Below are 23,641 nucleotides of genomic sequence, written 5' to 3' on the forward strand. Positions count from 1 at the left end.
TGTGAGAAATATGGAGTGAGAGACAAAAAAAGAGATGGAAAGCCCAAAGGTTAGCTCTGAGCAGTAGAGAAGAGGGTGGAAAAGAAAAGACAAGAACATAAGAAAAGAGAGGTGGCAGGAATTACAGAGCATGAGAGGTGGTGTTTGAATGTGGCTCAGGGTTAAAGTAATATGTGCTACTATGTAAAAAAAAAAAAAAAAACGGATTCATGTTCTCTCGCCACTGACATGAACAGAAAGGTTTATCATTAGCTAAATCTGAATTATTCATTCATGACTGCTTCAACACTTAACCCGGTGGGCTAGCTGTATGCATTGCATGTAAGACCGCCAGTCAGGGCCTAAAATAGTCTTAAAAATGCTACATATGATATATTTTTAAACAGTATTTAATTTTCAGCACTTGTTTGCCATTAAGCATAATTATCTTTAATGTGATGGCCAAAAGCTAATATTTACAGTGTACAGCAATCAATTAACACATTGTGTAATACATAACTCATTGTGTTATATATAATTAAAATAATAATTTTATATAAATTCAACCTTTAAAATAAATAAATTAAGTTATATATAAATACTACTGTGACATTCTTTAAAATATAATGCATACAATTCGTAGTAAGAATTTTAAGAATTAACACAGTTATTATATATATATATATATATATATGACATTTCTTGCTGTGAGATCCTGAGCTGACACTGGCTTCCAGTGGCATTCACTCTAATGAACTAAATCAGAGCCACAAACTGCTCAACCATCATTCCAAATTAGATAAAGACCATTTACAAAACAAAACATAACAAAAAAGCTATTCTCTCTGAAATGTCTCTCTTCGAAGAATTAGGTTTGTGCGTTCATTCAGCCATCTACTGTACCTTGACAAAGATGCAGCTGGTCTATTCAACAGTGACCGCATCATTCACAACAAAGAACTAAATTACTTTTATTCAATTAGATAAGCAATTAGGTAACTAACAAAGTAAATAAAGCTCAAGGGTTTCAACCAAACAGTTCCAAATGGAATTAAAGACAAATTAGCTTATTGACATGAGAAATTATGCCACTGCTGGGATATGCATGCCTGTATTTTTCCCCCTGACAGAGATGAACTGAGACAGACATTTCATGTGACAATAATACGGGAGATTATTGCATTCACTGAGGGTCTTCATTTCCAAATCTGTTAGAAATGAATGAGAGTTAAGAAACCAGATATTTAAATTCGCCGAAATCTCCCTCAGCATAACGGGAATCTCTAAAGCTCTTAATCACTGCAAGCCATAATAAGAATCCATTCCACAATGTCAGAACGGCTGTGTGAGACTCTGCCACCATCCCTGCTAAGCTACCTCCCCATTTGGACTGTTAACCTTTCCTGTCGGTCATACTGTGAAGCATATGGGCCCCTTGCGCTTCATTATAGTTCCTTCATCAACCCTCAGGACTGCGCTAGACCGCTCTAATGAAACTTGTCTATTCATAGCGATGGAAACGGCTGGATTTACACATAGCAAAGGATTAAGAAAGGCTCTTTGGCCATTAACTACTTTTATTTCATTCTCTGCAAAAGCTCTAATTATAGTCTGCGGGGCCAATTGTGTCCAGACTCCTGGGTTGATCTCTGTAACATTAGTTCATCTAATTCAAAGCCATAAAAAGCCTCAAAGCTCATGGCTTAAAAGAAGACCGCAGGAGAAAACCAATAAAGGATTTGTTGAACGCCATAAAGCAGTGTGATTTAGGTAGACGGAATGACGTATAGATGAGGGTAAATATCTCAAGGTCACACCTGACAGAGCCTCATATTTTTCACGAAGGATGCAGCTGATATCTACCAATCAGGGGTAATAATATCTTCACAAATCAAAGCTAGTTGTTCAATTAACACATTTAAAGGGCATTCTATTTGATTAAACACGATAACAGCTTATGGGTGGGAAGAAATAAGAGGACTTCTGGATCAAAATAAAGCACATCTTTATCTAGCTTGAAACAAACATCCAGCTAAACTCACTCTAATAACAAACATGCCAGGAAATTAAGTCATTTTACTGAAATATTACATTGTTCATGTTGAATTGAATTCCTGATAAAAATGTATATATACATTTTATTTTCTATCAACAGGAACTTTCTGTGCTGAATGGACACTCTCTATTTAACTGAATATAAAATTTTACTGTAAAACTTTACTGTTACTGTATTCCAAAAATAATCCGCTGTATATATATATATATATATATATATATATATATATATATATATATATATATATATATATATATATATATATATATATATATATATATATATATATATATATATATATATATATATATATCCGTCTTCTTACCCTTGCTAGCACATTCAACATGCTCAAGCTCATCAGGGAACTTCAGGATCTCAGGATACTTTTCTTCACATTTTTCAGCCAGAAAGTGCAGAAGAGTTGTATTCTGGTCTGTCGACTTGGTGTCACGAAGCTGCAGAGAAGAGAGAAAAGATTGTAAAATGAGTCAAGAAATTGCATAATTAATACAGTAGTTAATACAGTAATTTTAATGATGAAACCTTTAAACAAACCAGGACTTTGAGTAAACTATTCATGCACATAAACAGATATATGTTTATATGTTTATTCAGCTAATTCAAACACACAAGAAGATAAAATGAAGAAAAATAAAAAAAAAGTCTTAGAATTACAAATAGAATGTAGAATTACAGATAGAATGTAAAATTACAGATAGAATGATGATTAAACAGGTAGAACGACACAAAGTGAGGTAGGTAGAAAGATAGAATGATATGCACAGAATGATGAAATGACAAAAAAAAAATAGAATATAATTTTTCAACAGAAATGAAGGCATGTTATATCCACAGAGAAACATGTTTTAGGCTGGGTCTAACCAGGATCACTTCATAAATGTATGCATCAACAGCACTTCAAGTTATTTTTCACAGAAAGCTGACAAACAGCTGTGTCAATAAAGTTGAAATTGGTTGGAGCAGAATGCACAGAGGCATATTTCCCCCGTTTACTTATTTACCACGTTTAATTTGAAAAGGATCTTTCCCTCCCAAACCACAAACCGTTCTTTCTACAAGATTAAGGTGACATGAAATAAATGAAATATTTAGATCAATACACACGACTCACACTCTTGCTTCGGGCTGCTATAGTGTACGCAATAAAATGTCAGAATTTCTTCTTAACATCAATCCATATCAAGGATCAGACAAACTGGAACAGAATTAAACAACCTGTAGCTACCAACCAAGATAGTCAACTCAAATTAAACTACACCACAGAAATGAAACCCTTTTGATTAGAACACCACAGCTTAGATTTTTTTAAGCATGTGGTAGAAACCGATTCCCAGGAAAAAGGGAAATATTGTTTTTATAAAGCAAGAACCAAGTTCCCTTGGTGACCTAAATCTGTTGCTTGAAAGCTAGAGACATGATAAACCAAACATGGAGCGATGTTGCTCTTGCTCTTCCTCTCTTCTCCATTTGGAGGGCCATGGCTGCAGGCCCACATTAAGCAGTGCACTGGGGCTGGGTGACCTCTTCACCCTCTCAGACTCAAACAGATTGTTTGCTGTCAAGCCTAGACTCCAGGAAGGCTGTTTTGCACAGAAGATGGCTGCTGAGTCCCGCAGCAGAGGCAAAATGAATCCTCAAGCTGGACTGCACAGCAGATGTGATATTAACCTTTTACACAAACTGATGGCAAACTTGCGACAGCTGGCACATTTCCCCACAACACATAATGTCTCCCATAGATTTTCTCTTCTAAAATGTCTCGGCGGATAGCGAAGTGAGGAATGGGTTTTCCGCTGGAAAAATGTGGCAGGTACAATGAGGTAAATTAATAAATGGATGCAGACTTTTACCTCTTCTCTCTTCATAAATCGTAATGGGTGTGTTTGTCTTAAACAAATGAGACAAGAGCATCAGACCAAATGTAATATAAAAGTCAAAAGAAAACAAATATCAGGCATTTCTATAACACGAATCACATGTGTGATCATTTAAAGGTGACGTGATGGAAAATAGATGGCTTTTCACAATGCAAAGATTCCCCAGTCCATAGAAGACAATTTACTATTTAAAAACTGTCAAAATATATAACGTACACATATATTTCTAAATGAGTTTGAAATAAACTGTTTAATTCAATAATACCCCAAATAATAATAATAATAATAATAATAATAATTGTGGTAGCTTTTCAAAATAAAATGAGTAAAATTCTTACAGAGTATGATCAGAAATCAAAAAGTAATCTGTAATAATCTGTGCATCCAAAGACAATATTTCATAATCCACCAATCATCTAAAAGCTTGCCGGATTGAGAAGTGCTTACAGTTTTGTTTGTAAAAGTAGGATTCATTTATCGATTTTTAATATGCAAACAAGGGACATATATTAATCTAAGCACATCGTGATGTATAATTACCTATTCAAAGAGGTCTCAGATATCAATTAATATTTCAGCCTTTCAAGGCCTTTGTATCCTTTTCAAAGTGAGAAAGCCTTGCTGAGATTATAAACGCAACTGTTTCCAGGTAGGATGAATTGCTGGGAGCTCAGACTTAGGAAAGCACAATTTAGCCCCCTTGATTTAAAGGCCGTTTAATGGTATTTATCTATTTATCAGAGAGCACGACTGCACACTTTTTCCACATCGGCCACACTCGAGGAATCCTAGCAAAAAGTCCAGCAAATAATCCGTGAATTATTATCGGAATTTCCCGCGGAGTGTTTTCATTTGAAAAAGCCACTGTGTTCCAGCATCCATTAGATAAATCGCTTCCAATTTCTCCCTGAGAGATTGGTAATAAATGAGAACAGACATAGAGACATGCCTCAGCTGCAATCTCCGACATAATACAACACACGCAGCAACTCACAGAGTCTCGCTGCTAAAGATGAAACAAGGAAAACAAATGAAAGGATAAAAAAACGAACAAAACCAGATCCTAAATGCTGGTTTATTTTCTTCTGGAATGACCCTTTCTCTTCCACGCAGCTGGCTGTCTAAAATCAATATTGGTTTACAAGGATTGGAACAAAAAACAGAGCATGGGAAAACGACAAAAAATCCAAGCAAACAAACATGGTGGTCTTTCTTTTCACTTTAACAGAGACCGAATTCATGCAGAGTTCGCACGCCCTCTGTGAGGAGCACAATGTTTGCTGCAGTTGCTGTAGAAGCTTGTTTTGTGTGAATTAGTATCGCTCCTCTGACTAGTCGTGTGTGCACATTCACAATAAATATTGGCTGAATTTAAAGTCAGTGCCTTTGCAAATGATATGCAGTTTGATCTACCGACGCCTTCCTACGTGTGAATTAAAAACACTAGCGATAGTTCAGGTGGAAGTAACTGTGAATACTCCGGTGCAGATATCAAAACAGGACCTGTTACTTTTACATTGCCGACACTGCTTCTGAATCCTAATGTTGTTTTCTTTATTTAAACAGAATTAAGTTTTGCACCCACTCAGCCACGGGGTGTTTACCAATCAGCCAGCACTGAGCCGCTAACGCGCAGAACAGCGACAGAGCAGGCGGAGAGATAATGCACTTTAAAGGCTTTGCCATCCGATGCTGACGACCTCAGCATGCGTACTGCATGCCTGCCTCCTCTGATTTCCACAACTATCAGAGAAAACAAGCCTCGCACAGTATGTCTTTTAAAAGAGGGAAAAAAACTCAACCTTAGAATAAAAACACTTCCTTCAAACTTTCAACACGTTAACTAACTTTGTGCTTGTTTTCATCGATTTCTATTTGAAGCAGAATATTATACCATAATGATGCTAAATTTTCACTGTCTTCATGATGCCACCATCAGGTTTAAACTGATAAGCCTGAACCAGTCTTATTTTAGTATCAGCTATTATTATAGTTTTTTTTTTTTTTTTTTTAATTGACATTTTGAAACAGTGTATTATTTTTATGTTTAGTTTTAATTTTAATTTAATGTAAAAAAAAAAAAAAAAAAAATATATATATATATATATATATATATATATATATATATATATATATATATATATATATATATATATATATATATATATATATATTTTTTTTACATTAAATTAAAATTAAAACTAAACATAAAAATAATACAAATAATATATATAGTTAGTTAATTATTATCAATTTTTTTTTCAGTACATCAATTCAAAATTATAAATGATTTTTTCTTTTTTTTTTTACATGTACACACACATTCAGAAAAAAAAATATATTAAAAATGTAATTAAAAAAAAAAAAAATAGTTTGTTTTAGTTTCAGTCAACTATAATAACCCTGGCTTAATCTCGGTTATTATATCAGTAGCACATTAAAGAGTTTTTTTTATTTTTTTTTATTTCAGTCAACAGAAATCAGAAAAGGAAAATATTTATTTGTTATTTACACTAATTATCACGTTAACCATTTGCATTAAAAAAAACATATTTGCACAACTCCTTTTAGCACTGCCAGAATTATTTTTTTTTTTTTATATATATTTATTTTTTACACATTTAAAATATGCTTTATGTTGCTAAGAAAATGCAAGAAAATCTTGACAAGAATATAAGAAAATATTGACAAGAATATATTTCTCAAGTTATTAAACTAAATGTTTCATGCCTGAAACTGGAACACTTAAAATAAAAGGAGTTTCTTTTTAGGAGGTCATTTTTACTACATCATGACAAATGTAACTTCCAGACTAATGCTGCATACCTGTATGTATCTGGGGGAAACAAATGAAATTCAGTTTCAGGCTCATCCTCAACCTCTGCAAAGATTTTTTTATTTTTATTTTTTTTTTAGTTACATTAGTTATTTATATTTCAAGTCACTAAAGTGAATTACTGAACTCTTTGGTGCTCACTGTTCCGATGTATATTGCTGTTTTTCACATTAAATCTGTGCATTATGACAGACCTCCAGTGATGTTGAAAGATTCAAGCGGCAGTTATTATTGCCAGACTTTCAGTGCTAATCACATCAGCCTAATGGCCAGTGAAGGGAATACCAAATGAGGGCGAATATGTAATGACTGCCGCGAAATCTGAGTTAGCAATAATTGACATGGACATGCGAGGAACATTATATGGGGCTCATTTTCAATGGACATGCAATTGCAAGGTTCATTTCACGAGAGCCCGAATATCCTGAAAATGCATCCACGACCAGGTTTCCATGAATGGCATATTCCACTGATGCTCAATCTTTCTGTGAATAACATCTTTAAAGGTTCAGATATTTATTGGCTTCAGCTGGACCTCTAGTCTTCAAAATTTGAGAATAAAGACACCTCAGTGGCACTTGTTGTTATGGACAATGGCTTTTCTACCTCCTGTGGAGCAAAAGAGCTCACTGTGGATTAGAACAAGGTTGGCAAGAGTAACTTCTGCAACAGTCTGCCAGTTTAAACAGCTGCCACTCACCATTTGAAACCATGTGACAAATACCACACAAAAGAAGTATACGGGAATGAATGACAGGGGCATGTTAAATAAATGTCATGTGAAGAATTACCAAGGGATGGGTGGGTTGAAACGGGAATAGAGTGGGAGGGCAAGTGTGAGCGTCTGCCGGTGTCTCCACGTCAGTGCACCGGCAACTTGTTCTGTAATCATTCCCCACTGCGACTGCACTGCTGCTGGAGATGCATGCTGAGAGAGCTAATTAGCACGGCCTCTCTCTCCACACTGTGTCCGTTCCCCCTCACACACCCCGCAGCCAAGCTTCCCCACATCCCCTTCACACGTGTGAGGATGCAGCACGCTCACACTTTCATTAGATGGGGATCAATCATCTGCTCACATTGGGTAATCACAATTTAATTTCATGCATTTCAAATTTTAATTTGTTTATTATTATGCCCCAAACTGTCATTACAGAAAGCCGCTACTGTGCATGTTTGTTTTCATCTGCCAAGTAAGATCAGCACTATGCAGAAGGAAAGAGATGAACTATCTTGGTACTTTCTGAGGTCCAAGGTGTGTATGATTCAGCTCATTGGAAAATGACCTAAACAAATGCTCTGTGCCAAAACAATGAGCTGCTTAAAGAAACAGTATATCAAGACAGGAACTCTTCTGATGCAAAGTGACCCAGAAGGTAGGCAACTTAATTATACTGCCTACAAAGATAGTCTTTTTTGATAAATATAAATAAATGTTGATTATGAGTACTGCAGGTATTAAAGTATTACTTTTATTTAAAGAATAATTAATTTACACATATGTGTGTGCCATGGATTTTTGCACTTATTAGAGTATCATGCCGTTACCTTAGTAACTTACAAACATCAAACTACTGAAATTGTTTGTGAGTTGTGCGCCACAAAAATAATTAATATTAAAACTTTATAATAGCTGTTATTTTATATTTTGCATCCAGCTCTTTAGGTTCTGAAAAAAGCATACGTGTCTTGTTTTATCCTGTAAGACAGCGAGGGTGAATAAGAGGAATATTGAGGGCAAAAAAGCATTGACCCTTTAAGTGGTGAAACACATAGGTTTAAGGTGATTAAGCAGTCATTAATTCTATCTGACACAAACTGTGAGCTGATTAGCACTGTAAGGTGAACCCTGTTGACATAATAGAAGCAGAGCACAGGGTGGGCAGATTTGCAGCCAACAATTCTGCAAACAGTGGACAACACAGTATGAAGTCCCGTTAAAAGAAAGGAAGAAAGAGAGAGAGAGATTTTTTTTATCAAATTAGTGAAGCAGACATTCTTTGGCACGTACCACATCAGTTAAGTCATTTTATCTGGTAATCTTGTTTGGAATTGAATAATCTAATTTGCCTTAAATAATGATGTTCCACTAATTTTCCAGTCAAGACACTTCCATTTTGTTACTCCCATGCCTCTTTCCTCTTGTTCTTCTGTGTCTCTGTGATTGCGCAGATGTTTGTTACTTTTTTCCACAGAGTCCAGCCATTGATGAATCAGGGATTTCTCTCAACAATACTGGTTTCCAGAAGGGTTCTTTCAGAGGAGTGGCGAGGGAAAAGATAGAGTGAACAAAAGTAAGACACCTTAGAGAGGCTTCTATTTGGAAAAAAAATACCTATACAAAAAAAGGACAAAAGCATCCAAGGAAGAATGTGAAACACAAAGGGAGGAACTGAGGTTAAATTTGAATGGTTGGCTGATATCAAAATGCCAAGTTATGTCATGAAAAGTTGATGCAGGCTGATGGATCATCAATGCTAACTAATTGTTTTTATAGCATTAAACTTCTTTGCACAAGCTGATTTGTTCATGTTGCATATGCAGCCAATGAGCTTACTGCTTTACATATGGCTAGTTGGAATTCACAAGAGCATCTTGCAGCACACTTATAGAGGTCCTCTGAAACCCTCCATAAATAAGATTTAAATAAACAAAAACATATAAAAAATTAATAAAAATTAAAATAATAATTTTAAAAAAATTTATCTTCCAAACCATGTCTCTCTACTTTACTTCAATAACCCTAGAATAATGTTTCAAATTGCAGGGCTGTCAGGACAGATTTTTCTGGAAATTGTATAGGTCCATCATTCACGTCATAGAGAAAAAGTGACCTTGGATCATTAAAAATATCTGGGTAATAACAGCATTTAAAAACTAAAGGTTTTTTTTTGTTTATTTATTAGCTTATTAGATTTAATAAGCAAATAATATCATATAATAATAATTTACTATATACAGTACTTATTTTTAAACAATTAATTTGTTATTTATAATATAAAATATGTTAATAGCAATTGCATTTTTTTAAAATATCAACTGTAATATAATATTTTATTGTACATAAATTGCTAAATTCATTGTAAAAAAAAAAAATGCTAATGTAGGTTTTGGAACTTGAAATGCTAGGAACTAACATAAACTAGGAAGACACAAAAATCTGCTGATAATCGGTGTATCAATATCAGGTTGTATTATCAAGAGAGGAAGATCCAGGCAGTCACTGTATTGCGGAGGCCTGGCTTTGAACATTGTGCATGGGGGAAGATCAGTCTTAGCAAAGCAGAGATGTGATGCTGGATTATGGCAGAAGCGATGAGGCATCAGGTGCCTCTCATCACATGCTACCAGTGAGGCTTGTTGTGTTACCTCTTGGCCAACCATTTCTTTCACGAGTCTGGACTTGGGTTGCCAATAGGAAAGCCTAGGTGACTGATTTGGAAACTTCATTTACAAGCACAGCCCACACTGTTGTCAGGATAAGCATGGTGAGTTATAGCCTTCGAAATATCCATTGTGTTAAAGCTATTACATTCCTAATTGAATTGTTCCCTTACTGTGATAATGCAAAGTGGCTTTTCTGTACTGATACTACAATTTGTATTCGGTCAATGTTTCAGAAGAATCTCTTTATGAGGATACTGTCAAAGTTAATGTCTGAAATTGTTTTTCTTTTTCCATCGAGGCACAATGTCAGTCATTTCAAACTTTACACTTAACAAAGATATAAAAAGGGAAAGTGATAGAGAAATAGAGAAAGATGGCCTGTCTACTTAGTATACTTGAAAGTACCCATTTCAATATTCGTTGAAGCATGTTGAGGAGTTCTACAGAATAACAATCACCCTCCATCGAGACATTCAAAAGACATAAATCCTCAAGAACAATTAGCTAATAACAGACATGAGAGACAACGGGGACAAAGGAATCTCAGACCACCTAAAGGACTGTCATCTCAGATTGCTCAATTACACATTTTGCCAAAGGACCTCCAGTTTACAGGCATTGATTGTGCATAGATCTTCGCAGCAGTAATTTGTGTTTTTCAGTCATGAAAACTATGGGAAAGTCACACTTCAGCACACAGCAGCTGAGGGGCATGGCAGAAGAAAGAGATATTGAGACGCTGCTGGCAACTGGCATATTTTTCCTACCAATGGCAGACAGCCTGGGCTGGAACGGTAGCCAATAGACTAATCTAAAAGCTCAGAGCCTGCCATGAGGCAAGTTTGCTTAGTAAGAATGACAAGTGGAAATCAGAGAGCCCCAGGCTACACCTCTAGCAGTTTTGGGGTGGGGAGTGAGGTAGCTCAGGGAGTTCATTTGTCCGTGAGCTTACCATCCATGCCAGATCTGTGAGAAAGACAACCGGCACTGGGAGAATCTCTAACAAGCTGAGAAATGAACACATACGAGGGAAAACAGTGTTCTTCCCAACCTAGTATATTTCATCTCTTCAATCTACAAGTTGCCAACATACAGACTACAGACGGGTGTTGCGACATACCAGTATTGACGATAACCATGATATTTAAATCAATAACTATCGATATTGTGTTAATTTAGACGATATACCGGTATTAGCGATAACCGCAATATTTAAAATGAACAGTTCTCTTATGATAACACCACATGTAAATACTCCAGCTTAACTAAACATGCTGATTGGTTGAGTTCACGCTGCATTGTGATTTCAACCATTTATTTGGAGAATTTTCAAAATATTACTGTTATTGTGTCATGGAGTGCAGTTTTAAATGTATTTTAGGCGAGATTGTAGTTGTTTAAAACTAAAATCTGCGGTTATATATTTATAAATACAGCAACTATTTAAAAATGCGTTTCGCTGATTTCGGTGACAATCAGCTCCATGTGATCAGAGGGAGCTCAGTGCTCATGTTTACAGACGAGAGCAGTCTCACCATGGCTAGCCCTTCTGACATTTGCCGCTTGCTATGATGTCTCTTTAGTGGTTAAACATAAAATATAATGTTTTGGATCAATCTTACAGTTGATCTTTGGTCTTTATTCAATTACCGTATTTTCCAGACTTTAAGTCACAATTATTTTCATAGTTTGGCTGTTCCTGCGACTTATAGTCAGGTGCGACTTATTTATCAAAATTAATTTGACATGAACCAAGAGACATGGATCAAGAGAAAACATTACCATCTACAGCCACGAGAGGCACTCTATGCTGCTCAATGCTCCTGTAGCCTCTCCCTGAAAACATACAGCGCCCTATCGCGGCTGTAGATGGTAATGTTTTCTCTTGGTTCTTGGTTCTAAATAAATGCGACTTATAGTCCAGTGCGACTTATATATATTTTTTTTTCCTCGTCATGACATATTTTTGGACTGATGCGACTTATACTTAGGTGCGACTTATAGTTTTATAATTTTGTCAATTACGCTGCTGTTTGCAGAGTTACGGACAGGAAGTCAAACTACCAAGGATGCAAGTCCAAAATGTTCATACTTTCTATTAAGAAATTCGCACAGACCTTCTTCACCAGACAATTTGTCTAATCTTTACGGTAATTTAGATCGCGGTGGAAACACAGAAAGCAACAAATCTGGGAGATAAAAGTTCCTATGAAAATAAGTTAATGGTATAATTGTTCTGGGTAATTTTGATGGAAACGAGGCTAAGGAAAAACTCAATAAACAAAGTAAAAATCATTTGACTGATGTAAATTTCCCCCCAAGGTTTCTATAGATATCACAATATATCGAAATTGTGAATTATTATGGCCACAATAACCGTGATATGAAAAATCTAATATCCTGACAGCCCTAATACAGATTGAAACTACAAAGCAATGCCGACTGAAGAAATACGATCTGCTGTGGAAAGATTATAAAATACTTTTTATTTTTTTACTAAAAAAAAAAGGCAAAATAAAGATTCCCTCTTTGTAAACTCTCCTGACATCTCTACTGGAAAGTATAATGCTTAAACAAACCCAAAAGCAAAGAACAAATCCAGATTTAATGAATATTATCTGTAATTTAACACCTTTTCATGCTTGTAGCTTTGAAAGGGGCTTTGCTGTGGAGTAAGCCTTTTCCCACATGGTTGATTTCATTTGAAGTTGCCATAATCTTTGTGTGCATTCCTCTGAGTCTACCCTTCCTGAAATATGTCAAATGTTCGCTACAGAAGCTACTTTTTTGAAAAGTATATGACAGGGAGTCAAGAATCCACAACAGAAGGTTACTTTCTACAGTCACACAAACTTCTGTAAGATTAAAGTTAACTGAAGCTAAAAAGAACGAAATGCCTTATGTGTCTCATCCTTGTGAGATGATGGTCAAAGCTACTGGATCTCGATAGATGAAAACACGTTTCACTCATATACGACAGGGAGGGTATTTCACAGCCACATTTAATTTCCAATTAATTAGATTAATTAATTGCCACATCATGTAATTGTTAGATTAAACATTTTAATTGATTGACAGCCCTTTACAAAACAAGTTTAGATCTAGCGCAGTTTATTTATTTTCATTATTATTTTTATTTTCATTGTGTCTGAGTATAGTGAGTCCTGTGATTAGAACTGCAGGAGTCAGTTGACGGTTTACTACTGCCTAAAAATTGAAAGATCAGTGTTTGTCTAATAAGCAGTGAGAAAACCAAGCTTCTCGGTCCAAAAACACACCACAAACTGTTAAGTTCACTGGTGGCAGTGACTATAGTTGGCTGTTACTTTAATAACACCAGATGTTTAAAGAAAAGCAGAAGAACTTAAACACAGCAGTCGTTTTTCAGTTAACAACTATGTTAACCTGTAAAAAGCTTCAGGAATATGCAAATGAGATCTACAGCTGGTACAAAGTGTGACTGTGCGAGTCACGGATCACGGGTCAGCCCACGATCTGCCCTCCCTGATGAGCTCGTTAGCAGGCTGAGGTCTGCCACGTAGGGGGCCATTTACTTGACTGGACTGATTGAGAATGTGGGCATTTCCCTTTGTCCATCAATAACTGCCCAATCAGTGCTCAAGCGGAAAGCTGTCTGCACTGCAGGCACTTCACTAATGTTCCGTAAATGTGAGTCTGACCAATATGAATGCAGTAACACTAAATCATTTGACAGGTCAAATAAAGAAATAACAAAAGAAAGAATGGGTCAAAGAAAGAAAAGATGAAAGGATGAAAATAATGAAAGAATGAATGTAATACTGAATCATTAGATTGCTCAAACAATACATCAACAGAACGAAGAACATGAAAGAATAAAAGTCTAAAGAACAGAAAAAGCAAGGAAGGAAGGAAGGAAGGAATCCAAAACTGATTCATAAAACTGCTCGTATTATGAAAAATAGTGAATGAAAGCCCAAAATAAAAGAAAGGACAGAAGGGAAGGGAAGAAGACATCGGTTACATCAGGAAGGACAGACCCAAAATGTCTGTCTCAACATATAAAGATGCTATCATTATGCCTAACCTGGTGCACAGGGGAAGTTTTATGGAGCACAATGTGGAGTCAGAGCACAGCTGATAAGAGCTATATAGATGTCTTCCCTGCTGGCACCTGATGACTCTGCTCAGTGTGTTAGTCCACTACTACGAGACCCAAGGACATGCTTTACACTGAAGGTCAGAGAAAATACCTCCAAGCATTGAGCTCTGATGGCCACTGGATCGTCTCTCGCTCAACTGCCCATGCTTGGGGCAGGGTCACCCATCAGTGGTGTCCTCCCTCTGGGCCACAACACAACCCAACACAAACATGAAAAAGAGAAAGAGATACAGAGAAAATAACAACCACCTAATGTCCATGTCACCTCTGAAACCCCCCCATACTTAAACATCTCGATGAGAAAACTCTAACTGATTTGGCATTAAGCCCACTCAAATGCCAGCCAAGGACCAAACACATGCTGGAACTACTTAAGTGCATTGATGAACAAAAATATAAAAGAGGAGCTGAAAGAAAGAGGTGAAGGACTTCCTCATGAAAATGCATGTTCATGCAGTTTTTGACACCATATTCATCCTCATTTTTAATTAAGTGACAATTTCCATGCAAGCACACTCTAACGGGGTCCTATTATGCTCTTTTACAAAGTCTTGATTTTGTTTTGGGGGTGTACTAGAACATTCTCTCACAAAAAAAAAAAAAAAAAAAAAAAAAAAAAAAAAAACATTTTACACCTCTCTCCCCAGTCTGGCATGAAGGGCTGGAATAGTTATCAAATGTATCAAATAAAGGCCCACCTTCTGAAATACAAAATGTGCTGTGATTGGTTATCTGGGCCAGTGTGTGTTGTGATTGGTAGTACTTGTCGGGAAATGTCACGTCCCTTACCATAGCCACCTGCCAGCTTCATTGTAAATATTGCATCAATATCAAATAAATTTGAGCGCGATTAAAACCCGGATGATTGTAACCACTCTAAGTTTTTCTGCTTTGGGAAAGTGTCTGCAACATAGTGATAAAACATCTCTATTGCAGCTCAACCAGGTCCCGTCCCATTCCTCGATCTTTGTGATATCACAAATCCTGGAAAATATGTGTTGTAATCCAAACGAGTCGTTTATTGTACTTTTTTAAAAAGTGATTTCTGTTGAATAAAATATCTCCTTTTTTTAAGTGGACTTGCAACTTTGTAACTTTGCAGATATATTTTATGCTCAAACAGCAACATTACAGACTAACTAAAGCTGAAAAAGTGAAAAAGCATAATAGGACCCCTTTAAGAGAAAGTGATATGTTCATCAATAGCTCGTATGTTTATGAGCTCAAGCTTGTGGTGGTACTGAGGTGTTTTAGAGAGTAGTGCAACAGCAAACCTTGATTAAAAATCACATTATAAAACTCTTAAATGTAACCGCCACAGCTTTTTAAAAATTATTATTATTTTTTTATATTCCTTAGTGTCACACTGTAATTCAGTGGCCTTTGGAAACAGGTTTGTATGTGCTCGAAAAAAAATATATGATATGCCACAACTGGCTCCAGCTTAAACCACTGTGGATGGGACACCTGTGTCCCAGCAGCATCTGGTATGACTCTGAACAGATGACAAGGCCAGCAAAGAGACATAACTAAGAGTGACGCTGTAGTTCTGGCTGCCTGGGAACACTGGCAGGGGGGCGGCTGTCTTTCATAGTGGGACCAAATGGCTCGACCATCCAAATCAGCTTGTAAAACACACAGCCAGACATCCGTCTTACATACACAACAACAGCAGTTACAGCATTCATACACATTCTGGTAACAGTTACAATGATCTCAGTAGGGAGGCCTACCTGCCAGCTCTATAAATAAACACAGAAACACACACTTGTATTTTGGTCTTTTGGGATGGAACTGTCACGTTTGTCTATAACTGACACCAATCACTAAATCCAAGATGTCTATTGCAGCTAATAGGCATATTTTTTAATGACAATTTCAGCTTAATGTAAATCTGCCGCTTAAACAGGTTTCTACTTTTCTACTTGTCATTTAGCAGATGCTTGTAACCTGAGGTTAAGTATGCATGTGCCCTGCTCAGTAGTTCTGGGTTTGTACCCGGAAGGTTGTAGGTTCTAGACCCACAAGGGATGATCCATGATCCATCAACACTGTGTTACTCCAGGGTTACTGTGCCTGCAAGATGAGCACTCCAAGTTGCTTTCGATAAAAGTATCTTCTAAATGGCAAATGGTAAAGTAGAAGCTTTCTGGTCTGGTGCCCAAAAGATCGTAGGTTCAAACCCTTTGTGGGATGATTCATGAGGTAATCAAAGTTCTCTAAGTTGTTATTGTGAACACAGTGTAGAACGTATAATTGGAATTAGGAGTACTTTCAGAAATAAAATATAAGGGATTCTGTGTGGTACCTTGCAGAGGAAGCTGATGTTGAAGCCGAATGTCTGAGCGTTTCTGGAGCCAGAGTTCATGTAATTTCCGATCAGCAGCACCAGTTCCAGGATCATGCTGAAACCTTCGCTCTTCTTCACCTCCTCGCATGCGAATGTCACATTCATGATGTCAGGCCGGATGTTGTTTACCTGCTCCTCAAACGTCAGCTTGAAGATGATACCGTTCAGTCGGGGACGCAACATCTTGACTGAGCTCATCTGAAATGGAGAAAGAACAACTTAAAGCTAAACATCCTTAGCTATCACAAAACACACAAATATTGCTTTTGGAATATGGAATTGGTTATTGTATTCATTTGATGACTAAATAGCTATTTAGCTTGGCCTAAAGCACAAAAGGAACAGCAAGTTACTACATTTTGATTAAACCTAACTAAACCTTTCTTCTTCTTTTTTTTTCTTCTTTTTTTTAATAAAACTGCACACAAGATGAATCACTCGCAATAAAACCAGAAACAAGGTTAAAAAAATCAGAAAAGAGCTGTGGCACAGTAACAAAAAAAAAAGCCCATAAACAAAATTAAGAAGTTAACCGTACAATTGTTAACACAGTAAACAGAAATTTTGCTACAAATCTTGTAAAAAATAAATGTCAGATTCTCCCTTTCACCTATAATTACATTTAACCGTAATGACAGCAACAATATAACTGGTTTGGTTCTGGAGTAAGATGACATTTCAGTTAAAAGACAGCAAGGAGGAGGAGGAAAGGAAGAAGCAAGGAGACAAAACAACAACAACATGGATCCTACAGGAGCTACTTGTTGGAGGGCGACCTCAGACACTCTGGCTCTAGATTTCTGCATAATCCGACGCTCACAGGCAGACCAGAGACGAGTCTGGGTGTACCATTACCACTCACATTTATTCATCTTTATGAGCAAGTTGCCAATCAAAAAACCCTGAGTCTGCCCCACGCCCCCGTTCACAGCCCAGCCCCACCTCCTCCCTGCACATCCAGATTTGATTTCTCTGTATAAGAGGAAATCACAATAAAAGAGGGTGAGTTGGTGACAGCTCTGACGGAAGACAAGCTGAGAGTGACTTATTTCCCCAAGGAGCAGTGCGAGGTGGTGTTGATGAGGTGCTTCCACAGCCTGCCTGTATATTACCCGCCTTGAGCTCAGTCACAGGAGGAGACTGTCACAACGTGCTTCATTACACCCTCCAAAGACTCAGGTAGTGAAAGACACAACAGAGAGAGAGAGTGAGAGGGTTGTTCTGTTACCCTGCTCTGAATTGATTCCTATGTGAATCAGCTGTCAAAGGCAGGTTTGTCAGATGTGCCATAATATCAGAGAAGATGCGTATGCATCAACCTGTGCATAACAGGACTACATCTGACTGCAACTGTAAAGTAGTGTTCTCATGTAGAAAATTCTGTCATCATTCGCTCCTCCTAATGTTACATGGAATGCTCTTCTCTTTACAATGAATGAATGCATCAGCTCCAAATATAACTCTGCTGTGCCTGAAATAATTTGATTTATTAGTTTTATTATTATCATATATTATATTCTTGTTCAAAACTCACAGAAAACCAAATGGGCACCAGTTGTAATGACAACAAAAAAGTTTATGGAAGCCGCACCTATGAGATACTTAGTTCAAACCCACTGTTGAATGAATGAATTATTATTGTTTTCTTTAAATAGCACCTTTCTTTGGTAGTTGCCTTACAAAAGAGCAAATCAATCAAGGAAACAAATAAATACATATATACGACCTGGCGACGACGGCAACAACAATACTACAACCAGAATAAAAGGTATGCCTTCTTTCTTTGCATGAACATCTGGGGGGCGTTACGCAAATCTTCCCACATAGTGACGTAAAGATGGGGGGGAGGGGGGGTGTTAGAACGAGCCGTTTTAGGGGGTGTGGACGAGTATTAACTTTTATAAAGAATATCTCTTTGGATTTGAGACTTTAGTCTTTGCAACTTTACAGATCTTCTTTATGCACCAAGAGCTTGTAACAGTCCAAAGAGAAAGAAAAATTAAGTCGCATCATATAACACCTTTAAAAAATAAATCAAGAAAATAAAAAATAAATAAATAAACCTATATACAAAACAAACAAACAGAGTCCTCAATTCACTGATAAATTTGTCACTGGCACTGATGAGCAAAGGAGGTAAAAGCTCATTATATTGGCTATAATTTAATAAAAACATATTTTTGAAGATCTACGTTTGTGTCCCATGGAATACAGTAAGCCATGGTGGGTTTGGAAGGACACAAAAGTGATTGAATGATAACAGAATTTTCACTTTTTGATGAACTATGCCTTTAATCCAGGTGTGAATCACATCAAATGTAGACCTTTGCACTGTGCAGAACTAAGTGATGTAGAGAGACACTTAAATATTTGAGACAGAGTCAAGACAAAGGCCAACGTTAATGGGATTTGTCAATATAGGAAGGAAGTCTAAGAACTCAGGACCTAATCACGCTCTGTAGTAAAATAAAGCTCTGCCTTACTTTTTATTATTCATCAAAATCATAGCTTCCGTCAGTCACAACCAGGCTACTAGATTTGACTTGTCATAAAAAATGCCCTTTATATTCTTGGCCTTTTAATTATACATTACTAAGTCTCTTTATATATTGAATAGCGCTGATCCTGCATTGAGCCTGAAGGCAGTCTTCTTTCTCCTGCACGCTCTCTCTCTCTGTGCCCAATTTCCCGCTGCCCCGCATTCTGCTTTTCAGCTCAAAATCCTTCACAAGGAAGTAGAGAGCTATTGGTGTGAACAACAACAGAAATGGAAAGGAGGGTGATTTTGGTATTAGAGTGAGAGAGAAAGAGAGTGGAGGAGAGAAATAGGCAGAAGTGGAACAGAGATGTGTGAAGGGTTATGCTCTGGAGTGTGCCGAAAAGTAGAGGGGAAATAGTGAATCAGAGCCCAAGGAGAGAGACTGAAAGAGGAAGAGGGGAAGAAAAGACTAAGAAAATGAGAAGGATAAAATCGATAGGCAATTGAAATGCTTTTTAGTGTGAGATTCCCTCTTTTTCAGTAAATTATTGGTGCTTGTGCCAAGCCCAGTGTGTTTGGATGTTGATTATAATGTTAAGAGAACAAGTTTTGTGTAACTGTTTTGTTTGGCCTCTGATGTTGTAATTTCGTTAACAGAAATGCATGGAATGATGCCAAACTGGGCACTGGGTCTGGCACCTGCACCGTGGAAATAGCTGCACCCGGAATAAAACACTGACCAGTAACAAAAATTTCAGGAACCAAATTACCTTTTTTTAGTTTACAGAATTGCTCGAAACAGATGGTTGCTCATGGCGTCCTCTATATTCATCTACTGATTAATTATTAGAATCCAAAAATCAGCTAGTGTGTGTAACCGTTGCAGAAGATTATGGTGCAGTTCTTAAATCAATATTAAATTTAAAATCTACATTTAAAGTTTATTCTAAGTAAATTGAATGCAGCATCTTTAACCCTCTGCGCGCCGGCACATTTAACTGCAGTTTTTCCCAAAAACCTAAAAAAAGAATAGAACCTAAAATACCCAGATACAGATAAGACTAAAATCAATCAAATCTATAAAATCAAATCTATAAAATCTAAAAATAAAAAAATTTATATGATTTATTATATTATTTAGATATAAAGTAATGTGAATGTTTGCACTGCAGTTTGATGCATGTTACAGTCTAGGAATGTTTAGATCAATGTTTACTGATATACTATCAGATGTCGATGTTTATAATTTACTAAGAATTTAGTATATACACTATCATGTTGTTTATGCAATATGTTTATGTTGTTTATGAATGTTTATGTACTGTATGGTAATACAAAAAATATGTTGCATGAATAAAAAAAATGTAAAAAAAATGGTTAGGAGTAGGTAAAATTAGCATCAGTGACTGCCAATACATGTCACAATACAGTATGTCAGTGTCTATTGGATGGAGTTTATTGGATGCAGTGAAAGGGCACTGACTCAGAAGTGGTTCCAGAAATTTCTGCAAACCATTATGTTCGTTTTTGTAATGGATTCAAAATAAAATGAGGCACTGGTATTTAGTGCTGTGTTTTCAATTCTGTTATATCAATTACTTTAATTTTGTTTCCAATTTTCATGCTGTTCCTCTAATGATCCAGAACAGTATTTGTGCCACATACATGTCAGTCTGTAACAGTATTTCTGTCTTTTTGGGAAGAAAAAAAGTCAAGATAAACATTTACTTTATTATGGCTCCAGCATGACACCCACCTTATAGTCTTGCCCTGCATCACAGGTCTAGCTTATCGATTCCACCTCACATCTGCAGTACCATTTATTACATCAAAGCTCTGTTTTTAATGGTCATCTTTAGCTAAACACTTTCATATAGTACTAATTTAAACAAAATAATACTAATACAAATGTATTTTGTACACTTTTTCTCATTTGTCAAAAATTTATTCTGGAGCCCTAAAATCTGCTGGTGTTGTGCTAGTGATTTTAAGGACTACAATCTCAGTACTCACCACAATTCCAAACTGCTCTGATTCACAAAGCTCCTCGTATTCATTCTTTAGCTCGGCCAGATTGCTCAGCTCCTTCTGCTCCGGAAGGTTTTTGATCAGGTTCTGCAAAGAAAATGTACAAACACACCCATCAGTGCCACAGGAGAAAACACCTGCTGCCTGCTCATTTGGTGAACCATCGCAGGGATATGAGTGACAGTACAGCATGGTTTAAATGAGGCCACAGCTTTATATTCTATTGTGCCTTGTGCTTGTGGTCTGAAATACACTTGTGATTCACATAGAGACTCCCTAATGTTCACATCTTTCCCAATTACTGCACACTGCCAATCTCAGATTGAAGAGAAAGCATAGAAGAAGAAGAAGAAAAAAACCTTCTTTAAGCAAGCATGGCCTGATTGGGCTATAAAAATCTATGGCAGCTCAATTCAAGGGGAAATATTCATGTTGATCTTGACTCCATCTTTGTTTTCATCAGCTTTCTACCATGTTGGTGGATAGAGTCAGCACTCTCCAAGGAAAATTCACCCCGGCACAGCATTACTCTTGGAGCTCAGCCGAGGTTCAAATTTTACAGTGCTGAGCAAATGACGTTCAAGGTGAATGAGAAATGAGGGAGTAAATACCACCCTCACCCCCACATCATTTAATATGTCACTGAAATGTCCCTGATGTTTATGTCTTTCTTTTCCTTTCAGACAATTCATGACGGAAGGGCATATTTGAGATAAGTTTTCTACTAAAAATTTGCCCGCTTTACATACAGTCTTGTTCAAAATAATAGCAGTACAATGTTACTAACCAGAATAATCAAGGTTTTTAGTATATTTTTTATTGCTACGTGGCAAACAAGTTACCAGTAGGTTCAGTAGATTGTCAGAAAACAAACAAGACCCAGCATTCATGATATGCACGCTCTTAAGGCTGTGCAATTGGGCAATTAGTTGAAAGGGGTGTGTTCAAAAAAATAGCAGTGTCTACCTTTGACTGTACAAACTCAAAACTATTTTGTACAAACATTTTTTTTTTCTGGGATTTAGCAATCCTGTGAATCACTAAACTAATATTTAGTTGTATGACCACAGTTTTTTAAAACTGCTTGACATCTGTGTGGCATGGAGTCAACCAACTTGTGGCACCTCTCAGCTGTTATTCCACTCCATGATTCTTTAACAACATTCCACAATTCATTCACATTTCTTGGTTTTGCTTCAGAAACAGCATTTTTGATATCACCCCACAAGTTCTCAATTGGATTAAGGTCTGGAGATTGGGCTGGCCACTCCATAACATTAATTTTGTTGGTTTGGAACCAAGACTTTGCCCGTTTACTAGTGTGTTTTGGGTCATTGTCTTGTTGAAACAACCATTTCAAGGGCATGTCCTCTTCAGCATAGGGCAACATGACCTCTTCAAGTATTTTAACATATGCAAACTGATCCATGATCCCTGGTATGCGATAAATAGGCCCAACACCATAGTAGGAGAAACATGCCCATATCATGATGCTTGCACCTCCATGCTTCACTGTCTTCACTGTGTACTGTGGCTTGAATTCAGAGTTTGGGGGTCGTCTCACAAACTGCCTGTGGCCCTTGGACCCAAAAAGAACAATTTTACTCTCATCAGTCCACAAAATGTTCCTCCATTTCTCTTTAGGCCAGTTGATGTGTTCTTTGGCAAATTGTAACCTCTTCTGCACATGCCTTTTTTTTAACAGAGGGACTTTGCGGGGGATTCTTGAAAATAGATTAGCTTCACACAGACGTCTTCTAACTGTCACAGTACTTACAGGTAACGCCAGACTGTCTTTGATCATCCTGGAGGTGATCATTGGCTGAGCCTTTGCCATTCTGGTTATTCTTCTATCCATTTTGATGGTTGTCTTCCGTTTTCTTCCATGTCTCTCTGGTTTTGCTCTCCATTTTAAGGCATTGGAGATCATTTTAGCTGAACAGCCTATCATTTTTTGCACCTCTTTATAGGTTTTCCCCTCTCTAATCAACTTTTTAATCAAAGTACGCTGTTCTTCTGAACAATGTCTTGAACGACCCATTTTCCTCAGCTTTCAAATGCATGTTCAACAAGTGTTGGCTTCATCCTTAAATAGGGGCCACCTGATTCACACCTGTTTCTTCACAAAATTGATGACCTCAGTGATTGAATGCCACACTGCTATTTTTTTGAACACACCCCTTTCAACTAATTCAACTAATTGCCCAATTGCACAGCCTTAAGAGCGTGCATATCATGAATGCTGGGTCTCATTTGTTTTCTGAGAATCTACTGAACCTACTGGTAACTTGTTTGCCACGTAGCAATAAAAAATATACTAAAAATCTTGATTATTCTGGTTAGTCACATTGTACTGCTATTATTTTGAACAAGACTGTATGTCAGGAACTCTATTGCCTCCCTTTTCCTAAAAAAGTTTAATATTGCTTGTTCAACTTTGCAATTACCTCTAAGAGTAAAAGCATGCTGTAGGTGTAGGTGTGGGCG

At 36.9% G+C, this 23,641-nt stretch overlaps 1 protein-coding gene across 1 annotated transcript in view; it reads right to left on the minus strand.

Moving 5' to 3' along the window:
• Window positions 1-21,352, minus strand: part of LOC113084885 (protein diaphanous homolog 2-like) — a 33,004-nt gene extending 11,652 nt beyond the window's left edge. Inside the window, exons 1-3 of the mRNA XM_026255023.1 lie at window positions 21,140-21,352; window positions 16,606-16,845; window positions 2,361-2,490 (exon numbers count right to left, since the gene is read on the minus strand). Of these exons, the coding sequence (XP_026110808.1) occupies window positions 2,361-2,490; window positions 16,606-16,845; window positions 21,140-21,346 (577 nt within the window). The 5' untranslated portion in view covers window positions 21,347-21,352. The remainder of the gene's footprint in view (window positions 1-2,360; window positions 2,491-16,605; window positions 16,846-21,139) is intronic.
• Between the last annotated feature and the right edge of the window lie 2,289 nt (window positions 21,353-23,641).

The sequence above is a fragment of the Carassius auratus genome, unplaced genomic scaffold, assembly GCF_003368295.1.
Source record: "Carassius auratus strain Wakin unplaced genomic scaffold, ASM336829v1 scaf_tig00040861, whole genome shotgun sequence".
Lineage (NCBI taxonomy): Eukaryota > Metazoa > Chordata > Actinopteri > Cypriniformes > Cyprinidae > Carassius > Carassius auratus.